Source organism: Rattus norvegicus, chromosome 2 (assembly GCF_021556685.1).
Source record: "Rattus norvegicus strain SHRSP/BbbUtx chromosome 2, alternate assembly SHRSP_T2T, whole genome shotgun sequence".
Classification (NCBI taxonomy): Eukaryota; Metazoa; Chordata; class Mammalia; order Rodentia; family Muridae; genus Rattus; species Rattus norvegicus.
In genome coordinates, this window is record NC_141535.1 from 227,677,417 (window position 1) to 227,698,571 (window position 21,155).

Consider the following 21,155-nt stretch of genomic DNA (forward strand, 5'->3'; position numbering starts at 1 on the left):
CATCAGAGAAAACCAACTAGAAAGCTAAGAACACGTATCCTAATTTTTTTTTCTTGGTCTTGTTTCATAAATAATGGATGGATTTACAACAATGTGGCTGGACAAAGGGGTGTTACGGAAGGGAATCAGCTGAGGAAGAAGGCGGGGAGCCTGTTTGTCCAGATGTACACTAGCCCTTCAGCATGCTTGCTGGGGGCCTTCAGAGGGGATGGAGAACTTTCTAGGGCTTGTTTTGTGGGAGAGGCATCCCGGCTTCTCTGGCTTGCCTGGGGGAATGAAGACGGTGGTCTGGATGCTTAGGGAGAGAAGGCACGGCGAGGGATAGGAGGAAGTCAGAAAAGCATCGATGTGGAGTCTTATCCACTCTCCTCCAGTAATTATCATAACAAGTTCCATAATTTGGAATATTGCCTTCTGACTGCAGATATTTTCACAATGAATATGACAGCATTAATATGGTAAATTTCCCAGTCAACAAATGGACACGTTAGCCATGTTCATCAGCCAACAGGTATTCAGTAGATACTTTGTGTGGACGAGGAACACATGGTTGCCATTGCCTCTCAATGCATTCCAATAGCAGATGATTTGTGGAGCGTCGGGTGGGTGTCAGCCTTGTAAGATGTCACAGTTGGCTGTGATTCACTGGCTGACCCAGCAGGGCTTCACCGCCTCACTGCTGCTAACTGGTTACCCACTCTTCCAGTCACTCATATACAGAGATAGTGTTCGAGACACGGTGCTTTAAAATAATTAATTCCAGTCATTCTTGGAAGATTTTTTTTTCTTTCCAAGCTCTTCCCACCACTCTAAAATTTAAGGTGCATCCTTCAGAACAATGCAGAATTGCCCAACTCACATGCAGAGTTGATGTTGGGGAAGGGGGATCCAGCCTGGTCTCTCCAGGTGGAGTTGATACCTAACTTTATGTTCCTTCACTGCTCCATCGCTGTCAACCTTTTAATACCTTTTCCTTTTGGAATAGTGTCATCCGTTGATTTACCTTCCTTCTGCTCGACTTCATGCACATAACTTACATGATTGGTGCTTTCACGGTTTCAAGCAGTGTAGTACTTTTTAAAATGTTTGGTTTATATTCAAAGCACTTGATTCCTCCATGTAATTTGTTCATGTTTGGAGGTGGGCACAAGGAATGAAAATCATTGCTAGCTACTTGAAGAAAGTAGATGCCATTTGTCTTTAGCGTCTTGGACACAACATACTCTGCTTAGCGGGTAGTTCTTGATCATATTTCCTACTCCTTTTTTATCCTTATACAACATTGTCCATCTCTTTCCCCTAGAGTACAGAGAATACTCATGTATTTCAGTGTTTCTTCTGTGGATGTGATTATAGGGGAGTGGGGGAAGAAGAGTTGGGAGCAGCCACAGGGAAGATTCTTCCTGGCTGATGGGCCTCCACAGCAAATGGTGGCATCGTAGGCCCAAATTTCCCTGGCAGCACAGCATCCAAGTTTCCCAGAAGTGCCTCGGGGCTGGGCAAGTTAGCTAAGCTGATGTGTTAGCGTGCCCGCCTACATTCTGATCCCCTGCAGCCACTTAAAAGAGAGTGGTAGTGACACATACGTATGGTGCCAGCACTAGGGCCCTGAAGACAGGCAAGTCACTGAAGCACATTGGCCACCCAGTATATATAATCTATGAGTTTCAGGGTCCGTGAGAAAAGCTATCCCTCAGAATAAAGGTGAAGAGAGATCAAGGAAAAGACACCTGACATTAATCTCTGACTTTCACCCTCAGTGGCACACTCGTGCACATGCGTGCACACAGCAACGCGCGCGCGAGCGCGCGCGCGCACACACACACACACACACTAACAAGTGCATTTATAACACACATACATCTTTATTAAAGGAAGAGTTGAGGGGAGCTAAACAAGGAAAATTAAATTCCACAAGGGAAGCTGCTCTCTGCAATTCATAATTAATTTTGACTGATAGAAGCTGATTCCTTCTGGAGAATGCTTAGCTTTTCCCGCTCCTTCATGCCTTGGTGTCTCCATATAGAGGGTAGAAACAGAACATTAATATGGAAATTCAAATATTACATGTATAAAGAACACCTGACATCTTCTAGCACCAGAACAAGATGGCAGCTCTTATCAAGGTGGATGGGAGTTTCGGGGTCTGTCCTGTTTGAAAATTAGGCAACTTTGGATCCCGAGTATGAAACAAATGAAACCGAATGCCACCCTCTCATTTCATATTATGAGTATGCCTGAAATTTAGGTCAGTTCTCAGAAACGTCCCCATTAAGGGGTAAATACACAGAGATAAATGTTTTAATGGCAAGTATGTTCAACTCTGAGTACTGTCCATTTTGGACTGGCCAAACGAGGTGAATCCTAGCAATTTCTTTTATCACGACTCTAAAATACACAAATATCTGCCCACAATGCTCAAGGAACAGCTCACAGGACACCCCACGGCATTGTGATCTCTTTGGGATATAGCAAGGCATAGTGAGTGTATTTTATTTGCAGCATCTTCCCTAACTGTAGGGAAGTTGTAGTTCTGACCCCCACCCCACCCCGCACCCACCCCATCTTTGCCAGTTTGGGACTTGTCTGTCATTGAGGGGTGGCCCTGGGCTCCTGCCAGGCTTCTTGTCTGTTTGCTATTGACATCGGAAAGCTCAATTAAAGCTCTTCCCTCAACTGCTGCTTACTTTAGGCAGGGGCTGCTTCTTGATGAGTGATTTATCGAGCCCTTCTCAGGATTCTGCCCCACATCCAGGGGCAACTAAACAGACATAATAACAATAATAAGAGCTGGCAGTTCATGTTCCTGTCATGTCCGCTTGACTTCTAAGTGTCTTTGAGGCCTTCAGCAAGTAGGGATTCCCCATATTGCCTTCCAGGTCTGTCACCTCCCCTTTAGTATTTAGTGATGATGATGCTGAGTGACAGCCGCTGACACTTAGAAGTGTCACCCATCATCCTTAGTTGCTGGCACAGAATAAACACTTTCATTAATTTTATCATTTTGGACAGTAAGAAAAAAATGATTAAGTCTGACCATTTTAAGGTTATTAGACAGTTTGTTGTTCTGCTATTATTATCTTTAGTCTTGAAGACAACCTTTTGATGGATGTACTATTATTGTCCCTAGTTTTACATAGGAAGCAAAGAAAAAGAAATCTGTTAGTGTAAAGCCTAAAACTATATAGCTAGCTAAGCAAGAGCCTAAAGACAGACCAGTGGATGCATTTGCCTCTTTTCTGGTACTTGAGATGTCTAAGACCTAAGATTACCATGGTTCAGTGTCTTCCTTGGAATCAGCATGATTAGAAAGAAAGAGAAAGCTAGGAAAAGAAGGTGAAGAGGCTAGGAAGGAGGAAGAAGGTTAATGAAGAACAATACATATTAGTTGTTGTTAAATATGATGTAGACTATTTTATAACGCTGGATTTTACACAACCCTTTGCCGTCAAACATTAGTGCAGCACTTGAGAAGCTAAAGCAGGATTGTGAGTTCAAGGCCAGCCTGGGCCACCAGTTGAGACCTTATCCCTAACCCACACAAAACAATGCAAGAGATTGTTTCCATTCATCTGCTTCGACATCATCTTCTCTAAGAAGTTGTAAGTGTTTCGTTGTGTGAAAAGTTTAGGTGTGTGTGACCGCACAGAAAGGTCTCTGGTCGAACCATGAGTCTCTCCGTGGCTTCTGCCTCACAGAAAGCCCACCTAAAGAGGGCTGCTTTGCCCACTGCATTGACCACTGTTCTGTCTTGCCTTGGTCTAAGTTCAGTGTTGAGAGCAAAACACAAACTTCTTGCCGTTGTCTTGAAAAGTTTAGAAAAAGTTGACTGCCGAGGAGTGTCTGCCGAGACCCTAATTTGTATGTGCTCTGACCCCTGCTTCCTTTCCATTTCTGATTATGGATGATAAAATGAGAGCTTGCTTTCAATTAAGGCTTGTTTTCCACCCGAATATTTTAGAGAAGAAGCTCAACTAGACGGTCTTGGTTGGTAGTTATTCCTCATTTACGAAGAAGACTGACTTAAAACAAGGAGTTGTAAATGATCCTAAAGAGGGGGAAAGCTCCCAGAAATGAAGGGTTTTCAACACCATGGATCTGTTTTGTTCATTACCGCATGGAATGGCAGAGAGCCCCAGAAAGCTAGTGACAGATTCGTGAGCGCGGCACACTTGTTCATTCGGGATTTGCTCTTAGGTCTTGAAGTCATAGACTCTGAGATCACTTCCCCCCCCCCTTAAATACTAATTACGTTTGAGACTGTGATATTTGATAAGCCTCGCTAACGAGAAAATGCAGAGGTGAAACTGAAATCCTGTGGCATAAGAAAGCATGAAAAGAACAGTAAAAGGAATGCATTTGAAGCCAAGCGTAGTTCCAGGCTGCCCTGGGAAGACAATATTAAATTAGCATTTCTGTCTCTGCTTTCAGCTAGAGAGAAAGCCGCACACAGAACCCCCATTCTTATCCACATGTTTTCCTATCCTATGCTGACCACAAGCGAGTCGTCAGCCATGAGAGCTGATCAGATTTCCCCAAGCTTTGGTGAAGCCATTTCAACTGTGTACAAAGAAATGTGCTGGCTTTGAACTACTAGGTAATTCTTTATCTCTAGTATCACAGATCCTGGAGTGAGATTATCTCGTCCTGCTTTGTCTTAGTGGACCATAGGGAAGCCCGGAAAGGGTCTTGGTTGTAGGAACTTTTACCAGAACTGTACTTATGTTCCACGACAGGTGCTTGACCGCCTGCACATAACACCATTTGACACGCCACTCTCATGTAAATGTATGTGGGGACCCTAAGTACTCAGGTTTTACCACCAGAGTCAAGGGATTATTTTCAGCAAGTACTAACTGTGTCTAGATGTAATTTTTTAACCTTAAGAATCTGAAGTGGTGAATTATTTAAGCCTGAAATAATTTACTCTTGATGTCTCCTCTGCCTCATGCTCAGGGACTGCCCACTCAGAACTGTTCTCTTGTTCTGATTATTTTATTCCCAAGCCACCCGTTTCTGTACCCAGCCTTTTGGTTTGCAATATAAGTAAGAAATGTATATGCCCTGTAATAACTGACAGTTGGGGGGGGGCATAAAATAATTGTTAATTGCTTGCTGTATTTAATTTACAGTGCTGAAATCAAACACATGGTTTTGTGTTGGGCACCAGGCATATGGCCCCAGAACGTCTCAAGTCTTTTTGTAGAAATATAAAACAGATAAAAAGCACCCAGGGCTCTCCGGGGTGGCTGTGTAGTTGTCCTTCTGGCTATACTCAGAGTCTAAAAACAAGTCACCATGAAGACGGCAGGATTCTGAGGCCTGAAATCATGCATGAACACAAATAAAGGCCGGGCAAGGGTGTAATTTAGGAACACGGTGAATTATCTCCGTTGAAGTGGTTAAGCCCGAACAAAGGTTAAAATACAATTTAAAGGCGACTACTCAAAGGAACGCCTAAGCGTTTCAGACTGTCCCTGGCTCTGCTGAATTCACAGAGCTGAACCTAAGGAGCAGTGGAAGTGAAAGCTAACTGTGATGGTTCGAACCGAGGCACGGTGCGCATGACACTTAGGCATAAACAGGCTGTTGTGAGGAGGAGTTTCTCTTCATTGCATGTTGGAGTAAAACTGGCAAAATTAACTCATAAGTGCCCGACAGAGTTTGAGAAAACATGAGGCTTTCAAACAAGAAATCTGGGCTGATGACAGACTTATAATGATGTGTGCATTGTGAGAGAGCTAGGCCTCCAGGATTGCTTCTAGAGGAGGAAGAATTTTAAAAAGGAAAGCCAGGGGCTGGTCCTTTAAACCAGTGCATCTGGAAGAAGATGAGCAGAAGAATGCAACCAAGTGAGGGAGTCGGAGGAACCCTGATAGGAGCTCGAGAGGCAGGGTGAGGACGCAGGCTGGACACAGCTGTTTGAAGGTGTGTGCACACCATACTGCAAACAGAATGGGAGAAAATGAACTCTAAAGACAGTAACTTTAAACACTAGAGGGTTTGAAGGAAGGAAAGGGAAGGAAAAAATGTTAAAATGATACAATGATGTCAAAAAAAGAAAAATGCAAATAGGTTGATTTTATTCTGATGGAACAAAAATGGCAATGATTGGAAACAAATAAAAATAAATAAAATGTAGAATAACTCGACTTTAATACCACATTATGTAATTGCCCTGATGTATTCTATAACTGGATGAATAAGTACAGAGGTTAGGACTGTTCTCACATTTCCAGAGTTTACAAACACTCTCAGAGAATGACTTTGACCTCTAGTACACACTGAATGGTTAAACTTTAAATGTTGAATAAATATGGCTGGTGGTGGTATCACACACCTTTCATCTCAGCACTCAGGAGGCAGAGGCAGAGGCAGAGGCAGAGGCAGAGGCAGAGGCAGAGGCAGAGGCAGAGGCAGATGGACCTCTATAAGTTGAGGCCAGCCTGGTCTACTGAGTGAGTTCCAAGATAGCCAGGACTGCACAGAAAAACCATGTCTCGAAAACCAAACAACAACAACAATAAAAAGTTGTATAAATACCTTGAATAATATAATTTTCGAACTATTTCTCTAGGAGATGATCTGTGCCCTCATATGAAAACTCTCTCTTACTGATTCATCTTTAGCTCATGGGAAATTGGCCTCACATGCTTTCTGAACTCTAGAACTAGAACCCTTGCTTGTGTTTGGTCGGTGCATCTGTTGGTGTGGTCCACTCTGTTCTAAGGGCTTGCCGTGCTACTGATATTCTCCTCCTCAAGTTGCTCAATGCATTCTGGACCTCATCCCTGAGCCTGAATGGCATCAAACACAGATCCAGTCCCATCACAGTGCTACTTAATAGTCACAGGATCACACAATCAGTCTTCCGTTGTACTATGAGAGATGCCACCTTCGAAGAACAGAATGCAAGCATTCTCTTCTTTACGATGAACACATTTGAGCAATTATCGTTCACCAAGGCTCAGAACTAAGTGTCCCTCCACAGGTAGCTTTGTATCTGCTCACAAACTTGCTGAAGGTTGGCTGCTTGAACGTGTATTTATTTAATGCATAAATAGGCTTTTATGGAAAATTAAAAAATAAGGACTACTTAATTCTTCTATGTCCTTCCTAAATAAATCAACAACAGCTACTGTAAGGAACCCTAGCTCTATTGTACCTTTCTGGCTGGAGACTTTAACTAAGGAACGTCTTTCTTAAGTGTCTCTTTCAAATTCTGAGTGTTGTACGAAATGATGCCAGGAGAACATGGAGAACGCTACTGTATACGTGATGAAAAGAGGCAGAATAGGGCTTCATAAGTCACCCAGGATAGAAGAGTGGTCAGGATGAAACAAGGGCGTGAGGCAGGTCCTTTATTCTGAGGCACTGTCTCCTTACCTCTGTGTGGTTCTGTCTCTTGGATGCCACTTCATTTAAAGGACTGCATCATCTAAAGGGTCTCAGGAAGCTCACTGGCTCAAGCCCAGTGCTCCCTGGACATTTTCAATGATTGCCTTAGCTACTCTGTGGATTGCCACTGGGCACTGGTGGTAGCCCAAACCCAGTACTCATTTTGCCTGTGTTTTTTTTCCCCTTTGGGGAATTGGGGATGGGGTGGGGGACAAAGCCTTACTTACCGCATACTCCCGTTATTGACAAAACTCCTTGCCTGGTGTTCTCTGAACCATCAGAAGACTTTGAAATAGGCTTCAAATAAGCTCAGCACGTGCCACTGTGCCTAGATGATTCTCTGTCCTGTGTGGACGCTGCACTTCTTTCCTCCCCTTTACGTATGACGTGCATGTTGTTATGTCACGCAGATTTCTGTCTACACTATATTGTGTGAGACGAACAGAGCAGTGTATTTGCCCACTTTCCCCATGCAGTTAGTGAGCATTCAGAGATGACATTTAAGTGTCATTAATACTAAATTATAAGTCCCTGGGGTATTAAATTGCATTCTAGCTGGTATGCTTTCTCACGGTGCTTAGCACGGGTTCCAGTTTGCTTTGTGATTCAGTGGCAAACACCAGGACCACAAGCAACGTGGAGAGGAAATAGTTGATTTGGTTTACACTTCTCGGTCAGAGTTCACTAGTGAATGAAGTTGGGGCCAGAACTCAAGGTAGGAGCCTAGAGGCAGGTCCCATGGAGGAAAGCTGCCTCCTGGCATACTCTATCTGACACCAGCTTTCTTTCTTTTTTTATTTTTTTATCTAATATTCTTTATTTTTTTTCCTTTTCTCCGTCTTTATTAAATTGGTTGTTTCTTATTTACATTTCAATTGTTATTACCTTTCCAGGTTTCCAAGCAAACATCCCCCCTAGCCCCTCCCCCTCCCCTTCTCTTTGGGTGTTCCCCTCCCCATCCCCCCATTACCACCCTCCTCCCAACAATCCCATTCACTGGGGGTTCAGTCTTGGCAGGACCCAGGGCTTCCCCTTCCACTGGTGCCATTACTAGTTTATTCATTGCTACCTATGCAGTTGGAGCCCAGGGTCAGGCCATGTATAGACACTAGCTTTCTTAAGACAACTCAGAGCATCTTACCCTGGAGCACCACCGTCCACACTGGACTGCACCTTCCCATATCAATCAAGGCAGTTTAAAAATGCATGTCCACAGTGCAGTCCGACCTGAACAGTCTCTCAGTAGAAACTATCTTTTCTCAGTTTGTCTCATGTGATAATAAAAACTTACCAGGACAGCATGCATGCTTATCAGGTCCATGTAATGATTGCTAGAGCCATGACACCTTTACCTACAGCCATAGAGTTTTGAGAGATACCCAGCCATGGTAATTACTTCATTCTTAGAAAGTAAGCTTACCTATTAACTTGACAATTACTTTTTTAAAAATTTTTCTGTTGTAGGTTTAAAAAATTAATATTGTTTTGTTCTACATTCTTTTGTCTGCCTTGACAAAAGAGGTTGCCCCAGTTAGGACTTGGCAGGGTCTAAGTTTCTTTAGTGATAAACAGAGAAGCTTAAATGAGCTTGGTAAGACACACTTGGATTAGGTGCCCATTCCTTGAAAATTTTATAGAAGGTTTGTAAAGTCTTTAATCTTCACCCCAATGAGAATTACAAAAATGGTCCCTTCCTCTGTTTCTGCACAGTAATGACATGCTGCCTAAACACATCATCTCAGAGAACAACAGTCTCTAGAATCAAATTAAAGCGAAGTACTTTAAACTAAGTGGGAAAGGACCAGATACTGTCAGCCGTCACGCGCATAGCCTTTTACCTTTTTAAGGTGTCCCGTGGAAAGAATTTACTTTTGATTTATAACCAGACAGGTGGACACCAGGGTCTTCTGTCCTTCCTTAAAATGAACTACATACCAGAGGGTCTTTGTATATTTTTTTAAATTTACGTTTTAAAAGATATTGTGGCTTTCAAAATGGGATATTAGAGGAGCTTTATGCCAAATATTATAGCATTGTTACCTGTTAACTCATGAGGTTTTCATAAAACTACAACACTGAGAAAAATATAGAATTTGTGGCTTAGAGTTGGTAGGCATTAGTCTCCAACTGTGTGGGTTATAGAGTAGAGTTTAAGTAGAAAGGAGCAACCTAGAAGAAACTTTGAGCCTGCCTGGGTGGTGGCAGTACAGAGCCTGAACGGGTGGCCTGTCAAGGAGAGAGCTTCTAACAGCAGTCACTTCAGAAACTGAGAGTAACCTACTTGTCTGTCACTAGGACAGTCTGCAGGCTGGAGTATGTATTCTGTCTGCATCACCAAAGGCATTGCAAGGAGACTTTAAAGAGACCCATCTTCATCAGCCTCAGAGCATGGCTGGCCTAGAGGCCTCATGAGAGCTTTCCATCACTTTTCCCTTTTCCCATTCTAATCTCTGGGGTCCTCCTGGGCCCAGTAACTGGGAGCATTAAGACAATGTTAATTCCTTCTCATCCCTAACCTTCGGAGAGATATTCCAGTAACATTTATTTCTGTGCTTACTAAATATTCATGAGCATCATGGGTTTGTGTTGCCCAGCTGAAAGGTGAAGTAATTGGAGTTATGATGCACATTCTGAAGGAATTTTTGAACATTTAGGACCTGTTGTCTCCGACAATTTCAAACCTTAAAAGATGTGAAGGTCGGGGTTGGGGATTTAGCTCAGTGGTAGAGCGCTTGCCTAGCAAGCGCAAGGCCCTGGGTTCGGTCCCCAGATCTGAAAAAAAGAAAAGAAAAAAAAATGTGTAAGTCTATAATGCACTAAGATTAAGTAAGTTGAAAGAGAAATACACTGTCAAAGATTGGAACTAGGGTGCATAAAGTACCAGTGACAATCTCGTTCATGAACTTTAAAAAAAAAAAATGGATGACACCAGAAATTAAGTTGCTAATATTAAACAATGACAGTGGCAGTGCAGCCATGTCATTTAAAAGTGAGTATGTTATCGTATTGTGGTTCTTCCTTCTGGTTAACCTCGGAGAGGAGAATGGTGATCGGTGGGGGATGGCGTTTGGGGGCTGCTGTTATTTTGGAAGCACTTTCATCAGAATGAGGACAGCTACATAGCATCGTGGTTCCCTCCCAGAGCCCAGGGTTCCGGGTCGCAGTGGTGTAGGAAAGTGCGTGGCACCCTCATGGCAGCTGTTGGCCCAGGGATGTTAAAGTGACCTGGAGAGCATGCAGTCCTCTGTAACGTAGGAGCTCACATTCGCTCTTGTTGGGCTGGGTCAAGAATCAAAGGGCAAGGGAGACAGGGCTTAGGGATGGCGAACTACAAAGGTGGGGAGTGTATTCTCTCAAGTGAGACACTGTGCACGTTCATACGTGTCATGCTCATCTGTAAATAACTGTGAAGTCCAATGTTGTCAGGCTTTTGCAAGCATCTGCTCTTGCATTCTCTTCCCCATCCAAGTAAGCTAGTTTTGTTTTTACTCTAGCAGTTGGAATAGTTCGTGTTTTAGCTCCTTAGGTCTCACACCACAAGTAGCCTTTTTATTCGCGTTCAGTTACTGCTCTATTTGGCTAAAGTAAAATCGTAGGTGTCCAGTAGTCTGACGGTGAGCCAGGCGACAGTACAGTTTCCCAAAATGGTGAATTTGTTATACTTAACAAATCCGGAAAGGTGACAAAGAGTAAATATATATGGTATCTGCAAATATGAGTTAAAATTTTACATAAATGTTAAGTTTACCAACAAATATAAAGGGAAAAATTAGCCCTGTCCTTTGGAGAAGTTTGTAGTGTTTGAGAAGGTACATGTCCTATAAGGCATTTTTTTAAACACACTTATTGTAGACACACTTGAGTTATTTCAAGATCCTTTAAGGAAGGAAACCTAAATAACAGGAACAATGTAAAGCCAGTAGGATGAAGTAGTGGAGACTCACATTGCTTTTCCATTACAAATTAAATTAAGCCTGACCTTATTTAACTTTTTTTTTCTTTCTTTCGGAGCTGGGGACCGAACCCAGGGCCTTGCGCTCGCTAGGCAAGCGCTCTACCGCTGAGCTAAATCCCCAGCCCCCTTATTTAACTTTTAATTGTGTCTGTGTGCAAGCATGTACCCAGAGAAGCCAGGAGGTCATTGATTACCCTGATGCTGGAGTTACAGGCATATATGAACTACCCGATACGGTGTTGGGAAGCAAAGTTAGGTCCAATATAAATGCATTACGTGCTCATAACACTGTGCTGTCTTTCCAACCCTATAATAGTAATGTTTAAAGGCTGTTTTGTTTTCCCCTTCAAAGGCTAAAATAAAAATATTTCTCTTTACAAGGCATGACTACAAAGTTTCCATACTTCATTACTTAACATTGTAAAGCTGTGCTTAACCTGCTTAGGCTCTGATGGATTGCACTGTGAAGACGTTGTTCAATCTTCAGTTGCCTATGTTAGCTGTGTAGAGACTGTAATGCCAGGGAGAACCACTATTCCCTGCCTTCTTGTGGCAGCATACACTTCCCCGTCACATGAAGACGGTCAGGACATAGGCACCATGGCTCCCAAACCTGCCCTCCCACTTGTCTCTCATACCAAATTTCTTCCAAGCATAGGTTCACCCTCTCCATGTTTATTGCAAAGCTATTAGAACGTTGAAAAGACTGTATAGCCTACATCCGTGTGCCCATCACTTATTTTCCACAGCTAATGTTTGATACAGATAGTAACGCATCCAGTCACGAGTATTTTTTGCTTCTGTTACCTGCATTATGTTCCATTTCTGGAGACTTCTCGCTTTAGCTTCGCATCCTGCCTCCTCTCCTTCTCACCCAACGTGACCATCACTCAGTGTATCTAGACTCCATCCTAGTTGAACATCTAGACGCAGACTTTCTGAACGTTAGTGGGTGTCGCACACACATTGGAAAACTATGGGGAAATGCTCCCTATGTCCCTCACCCTATTCTCCCTACTTCACAAAGGTGCATCCAGATCGTCCAACCTTTACTCCCAACTATTAAGTATCACCGTGTTGTAAATAGCAATAATGTGCTGTAAAATGTTTAACAACCTTTTCTCCAGGGGAGGAAAAGACGGTAGTTTGAACCATTTGCAGGTTTCCACAGCATACGTTATCGATTGTGGCTGCTTTCAAGGCGCCTCTTGGAAATCTAGAGACAGACCTACGAGCTCTCTTCAATGTCCTCGTGCCAGCTGGCCTCCGTGAGCTCCAGCACACGGTTGCCACCTACACTGTGTTTGCCACAGGCTGTGATAGTGCTTCTCAGGGTCCCCAAGGACAGACTGTGCCTTATTCATCCTTCTGGTGCTAAACACAGCATGCTGTTACTGCAGACACATGTGATGTGTGAGTGAGCGATTTGGAGAGCTATATTCCTAACAGCCTAGTTTGGCTTACCTGGGCTTATAGCAGTTGCAGAAGCTCCACCATGCTATGACCTGAGTGACAAGGTCAACATCTCCTTCATGGTGGATACTCGATGTGGTTAGAACCTCTTCATTCTGACACTCCCCACACCCCTGCAGTGCTGTTTGCAGCCCTGGCCCAGGCTGAAATCCACCTGTGGAAGGTGGCGGCATTTACTCAGCAGGCAGAGTGGCACAGATACCTTTCTCCTGGGGGAGAGCATTAGCCATGAAGAGCAAAAACACTGTACAAGGAAGTCTTTAAATTGCTTTAATCCGTATATTGGCTTCCCCACCTTTGAGGAAAATAGTGTGTGGGGTCGCGTGATTCCAGAAATGTTAGACTAATACCTAGACATAGAAGAACTTCAAAGATGAAAAAAAAGGAAACAAGAAAAAAAAGCAACGTGATAATTATTAGAGTAGAAGCATAAAGTGAAATTTTACTTTGAAATGACTATTTTCTCAGCTCATGAAATAATCCCTTTCAGTTTGGGACTTCCAAAGTTGGAATGGATTATAGTCTTTTCAGTTTTTACATAAAAGGTATTTTATATATCTTCACCTACATAACCATGGCATATGACCACAATCAAGGCAAAGTCTCAGCAAGAAGCTTTAATATAATATATTTGTATGTGGCAAGTAAAAACGTGTCTAGAATGCACACATTTAATGTGCTGACCTTTCTGCCAAGATGCAGAATGAGACACTCATAGTGGGGCGCGCACCAGGAGGGTAATTCTAACTGGAAGGCTGTGCGCGTGATAACTGTCCCTCAAGTGTAATGAGAATCCATGGCATTCGTGGACAGTAACCTGTCTGATACTTTGTGCTTTGTGAAGTTGCGATCACATGAGATGAGTTTGGGACTTTGAGTAATTAAATGCATATCTAATGTTACCACCAGGAGAAATGTTTAAAGACGATTCTTGACAGATATGACGGCTTCTAATACCTGAAGCTTTGAAGTAGAGCCTGGAGGTTCGTACTGAGCTTTAGATCAGCCTGGGCTGAGCTAGAGGGCAATACCGTGTCTGGGGCACAGAGGATTAATTATAGTTCCACTGTCTCCTCTTGAATCTTACTGGTACACTTATTTCAATTTTTGAATCAACGTAGTCTAGTTTTATGAAAAGGTTGAAAAGACTTGTGTAGTATTAAAATTTTTTGAAAGAGACTTTTTCCTTAAGAAAAGTTCGATGCTCGCCCTCTATTGGGGGATATGACCATGCATAAGTGAGAAGAGTATGTGTACATACTGGGCGATAATTCACTTGATAGGAACATGTAATCAGTAGCATGTCGATTGGGACTGTCAGAATCCCCATCTCACACTTGAAGCCAGATACTGAACATTCTTCTGTGGGTCAGCTCCCAGAGAGCTGAGCAATGTGCTTCTAAGTCATTTATTTTCCTCCCTTGCCTCCTTAATTCTTCCTTTCCATTGCTCTGGCTATGGTTTTTACGAGTCCTCTAGTGGAGGGTTTTTTTCTGTGAGCTCATTCTTCTGTATTTCTCACTCGATTTTATTTTGCATCTGACCCTTCTCTTTTCTCATAAATATGTGCAGCTTCAGTTCTAGAACTTTAACCACTCCTCGCTACTTTTCTCGTTTGCATTTCTAAATATAGTCACCCGTGTTGGAGCGCTCTCACACTTTCCGTCCTGTGTGTCAGTGGATTAGTTTCATGATCTGGCCGGATCGTATGCTGGACACCGCCAGAGTCTCTTACCCTGCCCAGCACATCATGACCTCTGAGAAGACTGGTCAGTAGTGGGTAGGAAACATTAAAAGAGGGGCCAACGGTTAGACTGAAATCAGAACCGAAGGAAAGAATTGGTAAAACAAGTAGGGAGGTCGTCTGCAGAAACTACTTCTATCCCACTTAGAATTGTTGTTGTTTTGTTGTTGTTTTGTTGTTGTTGTTATTTTATCACAAGTCCTTTGGTAGTCTCAGTTATTAATCACTAGTGATCTAAACATAGTGACTTCTTTCTTCCTTGATCTCTAGAGCAAAATTTGATGTGCCAGAAAGTCTGAATTACCAATTCTATTAGAATCTCAGAATAAGATTTGAGGCAGGCATCATGTACTGTGCTTTCTTCTCTGGCGTTCAGGCCAAGGAATTCTTTATGAGTGGAATCTCATGGCTCTTGGTTACCGTGGACTACATTGGAGAGTAGTTTCCTTCCGCGTGCATTTGAACTCACTCCTTTCAGTGACAGAGAGAAGAGCTGGAAATAGCAACCATACCGATTAGTGCAAGGGAGTAATCTCCATGGCGTGCTTGCCACAAGAGAGAAAGAAATAGGCAAAAAATGTGGGCTGTGTCAGGACAGAGGGATGGGGAAATGATGCCAGCTCATGGGCTGGAACCATCTTCTGGGGATACCCGTGGATCTATGGTATCAATATGCATTCGCATCACCTCTGAAGATTAATCACATAAGCAAAGCTCTCTTCTGTTTTTACTTAGAATTAAAAAAACAAACAAACAAACAAACAAAAAAAAAAAAAAAACCAAAGCAAACCCAGCTTTTCTACAGCCATTTCAATATCGCCCAAGCTTTCAGGGTTTTTTCCTCTTCAAGAAATGTTGCGGTGAAAGGCAATTGCTCGGCTCTTAGCAAACAAATGAAAATGATTCCAAATTGTCTTCACAAACAAAGTATTTTCTTCAAAAAGCTTGTTCTTATTAGGCGTTAAGAGAACAAAATATATTTCAAGTATCTGTTATTCTGATCTCAGCAAATCTTAGGAGCTCAAGCTGTTCTTAAGCTCCTTAAGAATACTGCTGATCTGAACAGGAATTGGGGGAGAATAATTGTGTGTGTGTGTGTGTGTGTGTGTGTGTGTGTGTGTGTGTGTGTGTGTGTGTACAGGAGATTTTTTTTAAATTATGTTAGACTTCCTGTAAACTCATGTGACAAGATTTCTGAGTAAACAGGTTAAGAGACACTTTGAACTCATAGTTGGTTTTGGCAGATGGGGCATGCTGGTAGAAAGTTCACAGGAAGAGAAAAATGGAGGGCCAGCATTAGCTTGCTCACTTTCCCCTTTAGTTTCTCCATGCCCTGAGCTCATAGGAAGATGTCACTCACAGTAACCTGGAAGTTAACCAAACTGTGAACTCTATTAGTCTCCCAGGCGCTGCTCTAACCAGTCAAGTTGACAGTAGCGACCGTTACCGATGTATTTTCCTAGTTGTTTTCCCCCTTTTTTGGATTATGATCTTAAGAGTGGCTCAGGTAAAGAGGAGCACTTTTTGAGTATTTAGGAGGACCTAGGTTCGATGCACAATAACACCAAAAAAAAAAAAGAAATTCTTAAAAAAATAGTGTTTTTCTGAGTTTTACATTTTGAGAATTAACAAATACATTTGTCAAAAGTCATGCAATATAATAAACTATTTTAAAAGAATATGTAAGAATATTTAAAAGAATATTAGCAGTTGTTAAGTAGATTTTTTTTTCATTTGGAAAATTCTAGAAGTTATAAAACATACCTGGACAGACCCATGCATCGCTTATGAAAATCTTTAAACCTATTTATATTATTTTATGTATGTGAGTGTTTGCCTATATTAATGTATGTGCACCACATGTATGGTGGTACCCACAGAGGCCAGAAGAGGGCACCAGATCCCCTGAGTCTGGAGTTCCAGATGGTTTTCAAACCAGCATTGTGAGTGCTGGGCACTAAACCCAGACGCACTGCTAATGGGTGCTCTTAAGCACTGAGCCATGTCTCCAGCACTGCACCCTTGCATAGACTTTTAGTGTCTTTTGTACCTTTGTCTCTTGAAAAATTAAATTCAGCTTTCTACATTTTCTGTCAGATTCCATGGCACATGAATGCCTTGGGATACAAGAAGCAGTAAACAGCCCAATGTTCTTTCAGAAAGCATGGAGTAAGCAGGAGCCCTATTAAGTCTGGTGAGCATTTTTGAGAGCCTAGTCGTCTCCCAAAGTCATCGTCCAACTTTGAGGTAAAGAGTAAAAAGCACTAACTTACCATCTTCTATCTCAGAAGAGAATTGAAACTCACAAACCAGAGGAGAAAGAAGAGCTTCTAGTTGTGGTCTCTGCTCTGTGGTCTCTCCTGCCTCCACCCCTGGGAATTCACAGCAGTTCCTCTGTCTTGAGGGCCACAACTTGGTGTCAATTGCTCAAGTACAGATGTTGGGATTCAGCTCAGAGATTGCCAAAGGGCAGCCAAATGAAAGCAAAACATATCCACTGTTGACTGGTAGAGTCTCTAAGTAAATGTGGGTGGATGAAATGTCACTAACTGAGGAGTTTCTGTTTTAAAATACAGGAGCCACGGCTGCAGCCCGGAAGGAGGTCATCAGGAACAAGATCCGAGCAATAGGCAAAATGGCCAGAGTATTCTCAGTTCTCAGGTGGGTTTACCTTTCCTCCTTTTCTGTTTGGAATACTATCGCACTATTGTCTACGCTATGATACTGTAATACTCTGATACTATAATAAATACTCTGATACTATAATACTATTGTCACATAGCAGCCACTTCCCTCCTATAGTTTAAATGTTTTCCCTGCAAGGTTTCTGCTCCTTGCTTTGTTTCTCTTCTCCAATGGAAATTGTCAGCTCATCCGCATTTTGCTTACCTTTCAATCTGCTAAATCACTTCCATGAAGAAAGGCAGGTAAATGGATTATGGGCCTTTTTATGCCCCCCCAGGGGGGGGGTTGCTGCAGGATTTAAAACCATTTCATAAGGAAAGTGACTGGGATCTGTTCTAGTTTGTGCTCTGGCTCTGGGTAAAGAGATGAGTTTATAGGATGCATTTCACTAGATTTCGAGGAAATGAGCATTAACCGGAAAGCTGTTTGTGTGAACCCTAAAGGACTCACTTGTGTGGTATTAAAGGCGTCTTCTGCTGTAGTTCCCCATAGGCATTCGTTTGCTTTTCAGTGGATTACGAATCATCTTATTGATGTTATTAAGCATGTGTTTTGAAAACAAAGAGTTGATGGAAGAGACTTCCTGCTCCTTACTTTAATTATCTATTTCTAGGTAATGCACAGTAACTATATTTTTCTTCAAAGACCACTTTTAAATATGGTGCAGTTTTTACATGGGTGTTCATTCGTGGTCATACACATTAATGTAAATAGATAGAAATGCTTTAGGAGTTATACATGGCATATGTTTGACAAGTGACTGCTGTAATACATATCTGCCTCTCCCTGTCCCCCTCCCCATCTCTTCTTTTCTCTCCTGGCTTCCTCTCTTTTCCTATCCCTCTACCCCGCCCCCACTCTATTTTCCTTTCTCTCCCTTTCCCTACAATTAGAAGCTTGAAATTGACCTCAGACATCTTACTCAATCACTCTCTCCTTTATTTATCGAGGCAGGGGTATCTTGCTGAACCTGGAATTCGCTCATTCCAGCTAGAATAGCTAGCCAGCTTGTCCAGTCTCCACCTCCTAGGTGCCGAGAACTCCATTCTTACTCGCACAGCAAATGTTCCACCCACTGGGCTAACTCCCAGCGTTCAGTTTTTTCTCATCAGGGGGCTTTGCCAGTTCATTGTTTCTCTGCCTGCTCTTGCTGCTGGTCTTGGTAAAGCCACTGAAGAGTCACTAAGTGACTGAGTGCTGAACGCAGGCCCCATGAGAAGGATGAGAAGCATCCCCATCCTTTCACAAGGACACTCCAAGTCAACAGCAACTCTGAGGCAGCTAGAGCCCTTGTAAAAAGCCACACTGAAGGTGGAAATGAACATAGTGGACGACGCTCTGAGTCTTGCCAGTCTTCATTCCGCCTAGACTCTCGGGAATCGCTAACTTTTGCAATGAGTAGACAGCATCAAACTGTCAATCTAAGCATGTACCACAGAGACCAATCAAGCAGCGTGAGGGTGACCGTGTTTTCAATATGGCATTGAATGAGGGCCGTGAAGCATCTGAGAGGCGTCATCTGAGCAGATAGGCACAGCCTTCATGAAGAAATGCAGGAGAGAGCTCCAAGCAAAGGCGATATCAAGCACAAAGATCCTTATGTAGACACAGGTTGAGCAGTTTTGAAGCCCTCTGGGATGTCTTATATGGTCAATGAAATGACCTGTGGGGATAAACAGTTATCGAAAAATCCTGTGTTGAGTGGGTACCTTAGTCATGAACACTTGCGCATGTATTATCTTTATACTTACTGAATTATGTCTAACTGACATCACTAAGAGAAATAAAAATACCAAGGATTTCTATATAAAAGTACATAGATTAAAAACAAACAAACAAAAAAACCTGGAGGAGCCTCAAAACACATAAAATTGTTTATCATCATCATCATCATCATCATCATCATCATCATCATCATTATTATTATTATTATTTGAGTTCTCAAACCACATAAAGGTGGTAGAATCCCTGCTATGGGTGAAATCCAATTCCTCTCAAAGGTCTGGAAGGCTCCTCCAGCCCCACGACCGCTGCTGTCTAATATGACGCCCAGGTGCCCTGCTTAAAAACCTAATGGTGACCCATAGCTTAAGATGGCACTTTTGTTTTGTAGGAAACACAAACAAGGTACATTGTCTTGCTGTCCATTTTGAAAGCACCCGTGGGCCTTCTGTAGATGCAGGAGTCGCGTCCACACGAAAGTAAAATAACTTTGGTAGGCCATGCCGAGCATTCAGCCTAACGTAGAAATCAAGTCAGGCAATTCACATAGCTGAACTGGAATGGCAGACATATAAACTATAGTAAGACCATAAAACATGTGCTGTATATGTGAGCAGATGTTCAATATGGCACTCAACAGAAGAAACCTTTATATTTCCTAGGTGGATTGCTCTTAATGAGGCTGTCAGTGAAAGAGTAGGTTTGGGGGAAGGGTGTAAATGGGGAGGACCACAGCTGTGAAGGTATGTAGTGATCAAATCATGACATAGTTATTCGAAGTCATAAGGATAAGTCCCGTGGTCCTAGAACCAGTGCCAACGGGATCTGTTTGAGGTGCAAGCTTAATGCTGGATGCTATCCTCATATTAAACATGTCTAACAATAATCCACCTAGCAAGCTTTATAGGGCTGAAGTGGTTGTCCCTTTTACCAGGTAATGTATGTATGTCTGCACTCGGTGGGAAAGCAACACTCGGTCTTACTCAAAGCTGTGGGATAGAATGATTGTAAGTAATGCAGCCAGCAGTCTGGTGATAAGTTGCAGGTATGTGAAAACACTTGAGCAGGAAAAGGCATTAAGGGGAGCAATACTGTAAAACCTAAGACTGAGGGAAAAAAACAAACCTCAAATCTGTGTCCTCAAGGTATCCTCAAGCTTCCTTGAATACCAGGATAAAATGTCTATGGCAACCAACAGTCCTGGAATGATTTTCATGGAATGGGAGGCATGCTCCAACGTGTGCCTCAGACATAGATGCTAATGACTGGACTGGCTGCTGAACTAAGTTGTCAATAGAAGGAAGGATGTTTAAGAAGCTATGAAGTGGATATTAGCCCAAATGCTAAAATTACCCTAGATGCACAGAATACATGAATCTCAAGAAGGATGACCATAATGCGAATGCTTCACTCCTTCTTTAAAGGGGGAACAAGAATACCCTTGGGAGAGAATAGGGAGTCAAAGTTTAGAACAGAGGCAGAAGGAACACCCATTCAGAGCCTGCCCCACGTGTGGCCCATACATATAAGCCACCCAATTAGATAAGATGGATGAAACAAAGAAGTGCAGGCTGACAGGAACCGGATGTAGATCTCTCCTGAGAGACACAGCTAGAATACAGCAAATACAGAGGTGAATGCCAGCAGCAAACCACTGAACTGAGAACAGGACCCCCATTGAAGGAATCTTAGAAAGGACTGAAAGAGCTTGAAGGGGCTTGAGACCCCATATAAACAACAATGTCAACAAACCAGAGCTTCTAAGGACTAAGCCACTACCCAAAGACTATACATGGACTGACTCTGGGCTTCAACTGCATAGGTAGCAATGAATAGTCTAGTAAAAGCACCAGTGGAAGGGGAAGCCCTTGGTCCTGCCAAGGCTGGATCCCTAGTGAATGTGATTATTGGGGGGAGGGTGGTAATGGGGGGAGGATGGAGAGGGGAACACCCATATAGAGGGGGAGGGGGAGGGGCTAGGGGGATGTTTGCCCAGAAACCAGTAAGGGGAATAACAATCGAAATGTAAATAAGAAATACTCAAGTTAATAAAGATGAAAAAAGAAAAAAAGAAGAAGAAGAAGCTATGAAGTGATGCCAGCAAAAGGCTGGACCAGGCTCTTGGCTGAAGCATGCAAAGGAAGGGACAAATTCAAGGATGTGATGACACTAGAGTGC

General features: G+C 42.8%; 1 protein-coding gene across 8 annotated transcripts in view; it reads left to right on the forward strand.

Annotated features, from left to right (window-relative positions):
- Ppp3ca (protein phosphatase 3 catalytic subunit alpha) overlaps positions 1–21,155 on the forward strand; it is a 272,778-nt gene that overhangs the window by 239,468 nt on the left and 12,155 nt on the right. For all 8 annotated transcript variants that reach the window (XM_087616201.1, XM_087616203.1, XM_087616210.1 and 5 more), the window contains one exon: positions 17,147–17,231. In XM_087616201.1, the coding sequence (XP_087472327.1) occupies positions 17,147–17,231 (85 nt within the window). The remainder of the gene's footprint in view (positions 1–17,146; positions 17,232–21,155) is intronic.